The sequence below is a fragment of the Triticum aestivum genome, chromosome 7D, assembly GCF_018294505.1.
Source record: "Triticum aestivum cultivar Chinese Spring chromosome 7D, IWGSC CS RefSeq v2.1, whole genome shotgun sequence".
Classification (NCBI taxonomy): domain Eukaryota; kingdom Viridiplantae; phylum Streptophyta; class Magnoliopsida; order Poales; family Poaceae; genus Triticum; species Triticum aestivum.
Window position 1 is genome coordinate 442,261,176 of NC_057814.1, and position 10,588 is coordinate 442,271,763.

Consider the following 10,588-nt stretch of genomic DNA (forward strand, 5'->3'; position numbering starts at 1 on the left):
AGAGGCTCACCATGGTGGTGCCGGCGACAAGATCGGCGCGGGCGATCGGTGAAGACGGGGACGGGACGTGACGAACCGCTAAACCTAGACAAATCTTGAGGAAAATGGAGCTTGGAGGTCGAGCTTGTAGAGGAGAAAGCTTAAGTAGTGTGACTCGGGCATTTCATCAAACACCTCATGTGCATAGGAGGTGAACTAGAGCACCATAAAGCTCTCCCCTCGCCGGCCAGAAAAACAGAGCAGTGGAGTGCTCTGCCCGCGGGCGAGGGGTATATATAGCCACCTCATTGGTCCCGGTTCGTGGCTGGAACCGGGACTAAAGGCCCCCCTTTTGTCCCGGTTCCAGGCACGAACCGGGACCAATGGATGTGGGCCAGGAGCGAGGCCCATTGGTCCCGGTTCGTGGCTGTAACCGGGACAAAAGGGTCCAGACGAACCGGGACCAATGCCCCACGAGGCCCGGCCAGCCCCCTGGGCTCACGAACTGGGACGTATGCCCCATGGGTCCCGGTTCATGACTGAACCGGAACTAATGAGCTGGCCAGGCCTGGACCAAAGCCCTGTTTTCTACTAGTGATATATGGCCCCCCTTAGTTTTTTCCCATCTCTGATTTTCTTCCAAATAGAATATTCTTTTGTAAGTCAATGAATTCTTATCAAATAAGTGCTTAACATTAAGATGACATTTTCCCTCCCATCTCCAATATTTCTTCCAAATAATACTTCCTCCGTTCCTAAATATAAGTCTTTTTAAAGATTCCACTATGAACTACATACGGAGCAAAATGAGTGAATCTACACTCAAAATACGTCTACGTACATCCATATGTACTCGTTTGTAATGGAATCTCTAAAAAGACTTATATTTAGGAACGGAGGGAGTAATTTTTTGGTGAGTCAATATATTCTCATCTAGGTTTTGTTGAGTTACAAAAGAAAAATATATGCTTTGTTGAGGCTCAACCTCCAAACAGTGTCCGCATCACCTCGAGCTTCACGATGGGAACGTTGCACCATGGACCAACAGATTGAGGGTGTTTCCGAACTTCCCATCAAACTAAAAACTACGAGAAGAGAGCGAATCCCGCGTATGCCTTGCTTTGGCGATACTTAGCCGACCGAGGAGGCAAGCACACTGGATTAGATTCCGGAAACGGGTTAAAGAAGACACTAATATGCCCCCAGCAAAGCAAAAGCTCAGAGGCTCCTCAAAGCGAAAGTGAAAAAAGCCCAACCACAAGCGAGCTAACAACAACCACTCTTTAGCTTTTTCTCCATTGTTGTTGAGGCAAAGAAAGAAGCTAAGCTGAGCTCTCATATCCTTGCTCGCCATCGCACATTTGCACAGCGTCACTCAACTCCAGTGATATGGAGATGCGTCTCCACCTCCATGCGTTGGCGATCCTTCTGGTCGTCTCGGCGCGGCCTACGTCCGTCGCCGGCGGGCTGTGCCGCGACAGCTGCGGCGACGTCCCGGTGCGCTACCCGCTGGGCATCGACGACGGCTGCGGCAGCCCGTATTACCGCAACATGCTGACCTGCGCCGACAACACCACGCTCCGCCTCCGCACCCCGTCCGGCACGTACCCGGTGTCCGGCGCCGACTACGCGGACCCGCACCTGGTGGTGACGGACCCGTCCATGTGGACGTGCGCGCGGCCCTTCACCTCCGTCCACGCCGCGCCCTTCAGCCTGGACACCAGCACCCGCTTCTCGCTGTCCCCGAGGAACGACCACCTCTTCTTCAACTGCGACGAGGAGCGCGTCATCGTGGCGCCGCGGCCGGCCATCTGCGACCGGTACCCGGACCGGTGCGACTCGGCGTGCGACAGCGCCGGGTACCTGTGCCGGAACCTGCCGGGCTGCCGCGGCGCGCTGGAGGAAGGGAACATGAGCTGCTGCGCGTACAGGCCCCGCGCGGCGGAGTCGCTGAGGGCCATGCTGCGGCACTGCGAGGCCTACACCACCGTGTACTGGCGCGCGGTGGGCGACAAGTTCCCGCCCTACGACCAGGTGCCGGACTACGGGGTCCGGGTGGACTTCGAGATCCCCGTCACCACGCGGTGCCTGCAGTGCCAGGACCGGCGCCGCGGCGCCAACGGCACCTGCGGCTTCGACCCCGCCACCAGGGACTTCGTCTGCATCTGCGACGGCGGCCGGAACTCCACCACGGACTGTGCAGGTGCGCTCTCTCTGCCTCTGCTCTGGCTCTCGGTTTTGTTTGGTAGTAATTGCATTCGGAGACGTTCAACTAAAAAGCATAGGATTTGATGAGACTTCAGAGGTTACGAATTCTCAATGCTAGGATCTGCATAAAACCAAAATTATGCATCAATTGACCATGTTTCTTTAATAGGGCATACCGGTCTGATCAATTGATCATGTTTTTCTACACAGATGGCCGCGTGACAGGGCATGGAGCATCAGCCGGAGTGGTAGCTGGTGCGAACTGCGAACCACCACTCAAAACCTCACTCGCACTTTCGATTATCTGAAGAAACAATTTCATTAATTTTGGCCATTTCTGTTATGCAGCAACCGTCGTGTTCTCAATTTCGGCAGCTATCGGCATCGGGGGGCTCGTGATGTACATACGCAAGTTGAGATCGAGCAAAGTGGTCACCTGCGGCGTCCAGAGTAACGAAAATAGATTCTTCTGAGCCGACCTCAAAGAATTCCCATGAACAGTCTTCCGCATGTGCAAAGAAGAAAGGAGGGTATGGACCCACGTCAGATGGAGAGGGTTCCGGTGTATACAACACGAAGCCTTGAGATATTTTTTTCTTGTAGTTTTGGGCGATATGTATGATGCATATGATGGGCATGCAGACCGTACTACATTCAAAGATAACGAGGGCGGCATACTCAGGTGAACAAAAGATATGTGCGAGTGCATTGCCGCCGAATTTACATGTTGTGGTAGCTTGTAACCAGCGAGGCGTCTGTGGTGACTTTGCTAATTAATTTTTTAGCACAACAACTTCATTCTCTTGTCGGGAGTCATGCTTGCGAGTGAATTAGTCTTTGTTGCAACGTGTCAAAGGATAGAAAACATGGTTCTCAACCACCCATACACTCTAGAATCAGTGTCAAAAGTATGCAACGAATGTGATATGCAAGATTTCTAATTAAATGAAATGCTTCTCACTCATTGCACGACGTGACACAAGGAGAATGTCAATAACACGATAAAGACGTGAAACTTTAGACATACAAGTAACGAATGAGAGGGGATAACAAGTGCACTAGTAGATTCATTATTACAACCAACCATTGTACAAAAGATTAGGTGTTGGTTATCTATAGTGTTAAAACTCAAGTTGTCCATGACAGTGGACAGAAATATTCAAGTAGATTATACACTCCGTGGAGATGCGTGATTTTACCCGCATGGCATGGTTCCTTCATGGGTTGAGACACGCCTACCCCCATGTTGGAAATATGCCCTAGAGGCAATAATATTGTATTACTATGTTTTAATGTTTATAATTAGGAGTTTCTGTTTCATTCTATAACTGCTATGATCCTAGAATATGCGATTCAGTGAAAAACTCATATGCACATGCTAAATGATAAACGATAAATAATAGGTTCCTAGTCTTTCCTCTAAGACTAGCTCAAGTGTTGTTAGTGATCATGTTTTCCGGATCGCAGGATATCGTTAAGTGTAACGATAGTCCTAAAACAACATTGAGAGTATGACGTTAGAAGAACGATAATATTGAATCTACCCAAACTTGTCTGTTATGAATTGAGTTTATATCGTCTGTAATCAATTGTAATAACACAGACTATTAAGGTGTGATTTTGCTCCTTAGACCACGAGAGTATCGTAGTCACTTCTTACCGTACGATGGACTTTGGGGTTGCTCAAACATCACCTGCAACACGGTGATCATAACGACAACTTACAGGCTTATTGGAAAGTTTGACAAGGGACCAGATAGCTCAAGAGTAGGATTTGTCCCTCCGACAATGGAGAGATATTCTTAGGGCCCTCTCGGTGTGACGACATCTTTCATCGTCTAGCCAGACATAGGTGACTACGTCACGGGGACGCTGGAACACGATAACGAGAAAGAAGAACTAAAACGGATACGAGGATAACTGTATAGTGAGCATGTGATGACTCACGAGGATACCGATGCATCCCGGGTTTTGTGAAATATCGCGAGGCAAAGGGAACATCACGTGATAACCAAAGGTTCACTCGAATATCATTCGTGTACTCATAGGGATCGATATGGGCGTCCATGGTTCCGAAATCGGTTATTGAACGAAGGGTTTTCGTTCATGCCTATGAGTTACTGAACCTATGGGGTCACAAACTTAAGACAATCACGATCTGCTGAGTGTTACTAGGACGGGAGTGATGAGAACATATTTGTGGAATTGTTTCATAAATATTCAAAATAGTTTCGAGAGGATCCAGAAGCGTTTCGGGATCTTCGGAAGGGAGAGTATCGGACCATATCGGGTATTACCGATAAATAATATATAGATGACAAATGTTTTTGGTGATGTTAAATTATATATAATATCCTATAGTAATTGTTGGAGGACTTTTATGTTTAATTTAGTATTAACGGGCCTAAAAAGGTCAAGTGGTGGAACGGTACTTGGACCACTTGGGCCCAAGTAGAGGTGGCGCCCTCCTTTCCACTTGGGGAAGGGAGGGGAGGCCGAATTGGAAGGGGACCCCCCCTCCTCTTGGCAGAAGGAGAGTCCTTTCCCTTCTTGTAGCGCCCTCCCTCTCCCCTCCAACCTATATATACTAGAGGATTTGCATCTTTTCTTAACACTAGTTTTGGAGCCTCCTCTAGTTCTTCTAGCCCTAGTTCTAGTTGGTCCTAGTTCCTCTAATCCTCATAATTAGAATCCTAGTGTGGTTCTAATCTCCTCCCTCTAATTTTGCGGCGACGATTAGCTCTAGACGGCGAGGCGCTGCCGAATCATAAAGACTGCACGCTTGCAACCAAGTAGAGAGGCCATACTTTCGGTCTTTGGTTCGAGGGGTTGTTCGTAGGCGGTTCGCGGGATCACTCATCGACGGTTCGAGTGACTCTAAGTATGATCTACACCGACATGTTCTTCTTCATCTGCAACTCGGTGATGGTAACGATCGTGATCCCAACCCATAATGCATCTTCATATTGATCTTGGGTGTGCATAGGTGCGGATTTTTTTGTTCTCTACTACATTTCCCAAGAGTGGCATCATGAGCAGTTATATGAGTAGGTGCAGGTTGCGATCTAGATCACATGTGGATGTGAGGGTTTGATGTTCTTGCTAATGCTCCCCTTGAGTGTTGCTTTGGCTCAATTCATTTGCGGCATGGTGAAGCTTTGCACAAAGTTCTGACAATCACTCGGCTCTGGCTGTCGATGATCTACTAACAGTTCTTTCGGCCTCATCATAGTCAATAATAGTGAACCATTGCATACACAAGAGGGGTGTTGAATATGGATGATCTTCTAGGGGGTCATGTGTATTAGATGAAGTTTAGTGTGGGTCTAGATATTTTTAATTAAGTATCTTCCCTCACACACCCCAAAACTTAATCTAACATCAAGAATCATCGCCTATGTTGTGGACGTAGGGTGCTAGTATTATTTGTTAAAACTGGTTAACCGCGTAACTAAAATTTGCTAAAACCAATTAGAGGATGTCTAACTTGGTTTTGCAAAGTATGCATATGATGTGGTGTAGCCTTTGTCATGATAATGAGTTTATGTATGAGATGGTTACATGTTGTAATGTTAAGTGGCGTGCGCGTCACGGCATGATGGCGGAGCCACGAGATTGCCACGCTAATGTAAATTTTGTAGGGATAGCCTACAGGTTACAGGTCATGATGGAAAACGTACACGGAGGACCCCGACGTGGAGAAGGTGTAGTAGGCGCGGGACGAGGAGCTATAATTTTGTGCCACAGCAGAATTTCTGAATTTGGTGCTGCAGCAACGTTTTCTGAAATGGTCGCCATGACAATTTTTTTTCTGAAATTGCTGCCACGACAACGTTTTTCAAACGGTTGCCACAACAATGAAATATTGGCCGTAACGATACTTCAACTGAAGATTGAAGATGGTCATGAAGGATTCCTGGTGCCCATGGCTATACCATATCATGCTTTTATGAATTGCTTAAGATGTTTATCCTTTGTTGTTTGCACCCTTTGATTGCGTAGTAGACAATTAAAATATCAAGTTAAAAGGTGCTCTTCCCAGTGTTGCAATTGTCTATAACATGCGGCCTTTCGGAGTACTACATGCTACCATGAGTACAAACAAGAAGTGAAGTGTAAGACGGGTGAGGTAGGAATTCATAGCAGAAACACTCGGTTGCCTTGAAGTTCTGGCAAAAAAGTTATGAGCTCAGAGCACGAAGCATCAAAAGATGAACATGAGTCATATGGTGGTATGATCGGCAAAAGATTGTCTACCGGTTGAAATTCACATCATATGATATGCTACCATCCATGTGTGCGAACGAGATCAGGATCTTGAACCACTCATTTTCAATTATGACAGATATTGATTTGAGTGGGAGCACAATTATGAATTAATTAAGTTTAATCACCAGTGCAAATTAATTATGAACAATGTCTATGTGTAGTTTGCATAATAGTTGTAGAATTATGGCTCACGGTTCCTCCTTTCATGTTGAAGTTGATTGGCTGTTCTTTATCTGGTTGAATCTTTATGATTGGTAAACATAATGAGAGGATCGTCCCTTAGAGTGCAGAGAAAGATTGTTTCTATTGCATGCTTACAATACCCTCCTAAGAATGCTATGGATGATGAGACTCACGTCCTTTGATCCAAAAGTCTAGAATTACATTACGGCCTTCCAAGAAACCCAAATTTCAAAATGTTTGGAATAGTTATGTGATATTCTTGGAACTAAAAATTGTTTTCAGAAACAAACAAAGATTAAAAGATATGCGATATCTAAAGAAGTGTTTTGTTTGCAAGATCTAGTGAAGCATTCAACTATGTTTAAGACTAAACTACATAAGATCCGGAAGAACACCAGTCATGAGTTGATGGTGAGAAAGAGAAAAAACAAACCTAAAGGATGTAATAGGACTTACATGCCTAAGGAAGTTTGGGGGTAGCTTACGCCACTCTTAAAAGTTAGATGCTTCTTATATGAATAAGGGAAATATTGGAAGTAAAAATATAACAAGTAAGAAGGCAGAAAGAAAAGAAGACTGGAATGTCCAGCTCAGGTATGAATGTCATATAAGTTATAAGATGTAAAAAAGTTGGTCAAGTGTAGTTCTTGAAAATTATGATCAAATTGTTGATCATTAATTCTTTGATGTTGTGGTCAAAAGTTGATCACAAGGATATTGACTTGATTGCATAATCTTGCAAATCCTTGCAAGAAACTACAACGACCTAAATGACCGACAAATAAAGAGGTTAAAATATCTGATGGAAACTTTGTAAAAGTTACATGACTTCCCATCATCTTATTACCTCTGTGTTTATTGTTATAATTCATTTTAGAGTTTTGTACACTCTAGCCCATTGCATAGAAATTGCAAGGTGGTTGTTCATGAAAGAACAATAGTTGTTCGATGTTATGAACGAAAGGCCATACTCTTATTGTGAATAGGATGTATGTTATGAATATTGATAATAAAATTGAACATCCATAACACTGATGCTAAATGTCATAAGGCTAAAAAGAATACCACTGTGTGGCACTGCATTTAGTCACATTGGAGAAACTAGCATGGAGAAATTCCATAGTGATGAATTTCCAAGTCATCTGATTATGAATCATTTAACATTTGCAACTTTCATCCAAATAGTGAAGCACTACCGCAGGATGCTGCTAACGCGACACTATAATCAGACCCTTCGACGAAACTGTGTGATACATTAATCACAAACGGTGATGTAAAAAACCCGTCAAAAAAGATGCAAAACGTTTGCGATGGCGGATACATCAAATACGGTTCAAATTTTAGTTGCCTGTGCGATGTGGGGCATACGGTTCAGTTCAATGAACTGCTTGTGATGAGGCAGAACAATAGAAACGGGCAGCCAGATGAAGGCGTGTGCGATATATGGCATACAGTTCACTCGGATAAACTGTTTGTGATGAGGTGAAACAACAGAAACGGGCAGCCAGATGAAGGTGTGTGCGATATACAGCATACAGTTCACTCGGATGAACTGTTTGTGATTAGGCAACACAAAAGAAACAGTCAGCCAAATCAAGGTGTGTGCGATATACAGCATACGGTTCACTTGGATGAACTATTTACGATTAGGCAATGCAACAGAAACGGTTCAGCCAGATCAAGGTGTGTGCAATGGAGGGCATACAGTTCATTCCGATAAACTGTTTGTGTTGAGCCAAGAGAACAGAAACATTTCATGTAAACAAGATGTGTGTGATACGCGACAAACATCCAATTACATAGGTGGCTAGGACACACATGACATTTCCACACACCAAAGTAAACTATTACATGCATAATTAACTAGGATAAACGATCATCTGATCATCATCTACTTCTTGTGACGCTTGCCGCCACTACTCTACTAGGATAAACGGAACAATATTCTTTACTGTGAATAGTGTGCTCTGTTGGGCACACAAGTATATAGATCATAGCCTTGGACGAGCAATGTGCCCGCACGCGTCGTGCTAGCTCGATATTCCTTCTATGCTAAGTTTCCATTAATTGATGGCGTTTTATGAACACGCCACCGTTTTCCATCATTTCCTCATCAGTTTCCCGCCGCCACCCAGCGATATTGCGCATAAACCTAGGCGGTGCACGATGCATGGAGGCAACAAACGTAGCCTGTAGCACATCCACCTTTTCCAAGCATGCCAACCCACCAAAGCACCGCCTCTGCCATCAACCTTCTCGACAAGGAAAACGAGAAGGCACCATGGCCCGTCGAGGCCGAGGCGCTCCCCGGCAACGCGATGGACGACGCCGTGATGCGCGTCATTGCCAGGGTTGAGCAGACCCATGGCGCATGGCGCTTCAGCACTGCGGATCAAGATAGGCATGTCAGCGCAGAGAGGATGCAGCTCGCCACACAACATGATCGATGGTGCGCCGCAGAGCAAGCTAGGCATGCGCGCGCCGATAGGCTGCAGCTTGCCTCATAGAGAGACAGTTGGAGCACCGTAGAGCGAGAGGCGCGGTGCGCCGCACAGCAAGAGCGGATCCATCAGCGCTTGCCTGGTGTCGACAGGGCGTCGCAGCTAGGTACACGTCCCGTCAGTACCCCCATTCCTCGCCAGGAGTGGGCAGGGGCCATCTGCACCGTACTTGCACCAGAGGCCAGCCACGCCGTACTTGCACCGGACGCCCGCCGCGCCATTCGCATGGGTCGCACTGTTCGCCTTGTTCGCAGCCCGCTCGATGCCAATGCGCTGGTCGCTAGGCTCGGCCGCCTCCTTGGCCCAGGTGTCCACCTAGGCGTAGTAGAGGAACATGGTCGTCACATCCTTGAGCTGGTAATCTCCGATGAAATAGCCAACTTGGATCTCGAGATCGCGCTCCAGATGTACCGCGAGCGTGTCGACCGCTTGGACAAACACCTGCACGAGTTCAGGCAGAGCCAAGAGCTACCGTAGGCAAGGGCTGCTGGTCATGGTCTCATGGACGCTTTTATTTTGGTGAGTTGTTTTGACGTGGATTGCTATGTATTCACCACAATCGTAATATTTCTCTGTTTATTGGTCTGTTTCAATGTGTGTACTTTGTTTTCTGTTCTTATATGTTCTGTTTCAATGTGTGTATATATGTTTTCCATTCTGTATATGTGGATGATAACAGCTAGATACAAATTAGTATACAAAAACAGATAAAATGGAATTCATAATATATATTAATTGTTTATTAATTCATCACAAAATATATATAATATCATCACATATACGTGATGATACTTAACTACTAGGTACAACCCGTAAAATTGAAAACGAATAATACTAAAACTAATAATCCCTCCTGGGGGCAGTATTCTGGCAGCCCCTCGCCAGCAGCTCCCTAGTGCACGGCGTCCTTCCAGCGCGGAGGCAGTCCTCCGCCTCGCAGCGCTTGAAGTACCGATCTGCCTCTTGCTGGCGGACGAGCGCGAACGATCTTGCCATTTCGCTGGGCACCAATCGGAGCTCCTCGTCGATGGCACGCTGGAGCTTATCAGCCCACCTCCATGCAGTGATGAGGCGCCTAGCGCCTTTGACCTGCCTCGCAAAGTACCCGTCTTCGTACACCTCATCCGTGCAACGACGCGCCCGCCCCCAAAGCTCCACCGTCTCCTTTTTCCAGGTGGCATCACGGGCTTCAAAGTCCGCCTAGTACCTGGCTTCCTCCTCTATCATCTCCTTCTTGAACGCCACTTGCCTGGCTTTCTCAGCCGGCGGCAGCGACTTCCACAGACAAAGATTGTACTGGCCCCAAAACCACTCCAAAGTTGGGGGGTCCGACGCAACCTCGTCCGGGGGTGTGTAGGGGTCCTCCTTGTCGCTGCTCTTCGAACGAGCGTCCTCGGGGTGCGGCGCCTCCTTGTTGGTGCGTGGGCAGATGCCGCAGATCGGCGGCG

The 10,588-nt window shown here is 46.7% G+C and overlaps 1 protein-coding gene across 1 annotated transcript; it reads left to right on the forward strand.

Annotated features, from left to right (window-relative positions):
- Positions 1–1,226: 1,226 nt before the first annotated feature.
- LOC123165962 (uncharacterized) lies at positions 1,227–2,977 on the forward strand. Its single transcript, XM_044583725.1, has 3 exons — positions 1,227–2,182; positions 2,398–2,442; positions 2,536–2,977. The coding sequence occupies exons 1-3, from the start codon at positions 1,369–1,371 to the stop codon at positions 2,658–2,660; spliced, it is 984 nt and encodes a 327-aa protein (XP_044439660.1). The 5' UTR covers positions 1,227–1,368; the 3' UTR covers positions 2,661–2,977.
- Positions 2,978–10,588: the final 7,611 nt, after the last annotated feature.

What these genes read in the sequence shown, in the direction of transcription:
- LOC123165962 (XM_044583725.1), top strand. Translation starts at nt 1,369, where the DNA reads ATGGAGATGCGTCTCCACCTCCATGCGTTGGCGATCCTTCTGGTCGTC. An exon ending in CTCCACCACGGACTGTGCAG is followed by an intron (nt 2,183 to 2,397) that starts GTGCGCTCTCTC and finishes TTTTCTACACAG; the next exon opens with ATGGCCGCGTGACAGGGCAT. An exon ending in ATCAGCCGGAGTGGTAGCTG is followed by an intron (nt 2,443 to 2,535) that starts GTGCGAACTGCG and finishes TCTGTTATGCAG; the next exon opens with CAACCGTCGTGTTCTCAATT.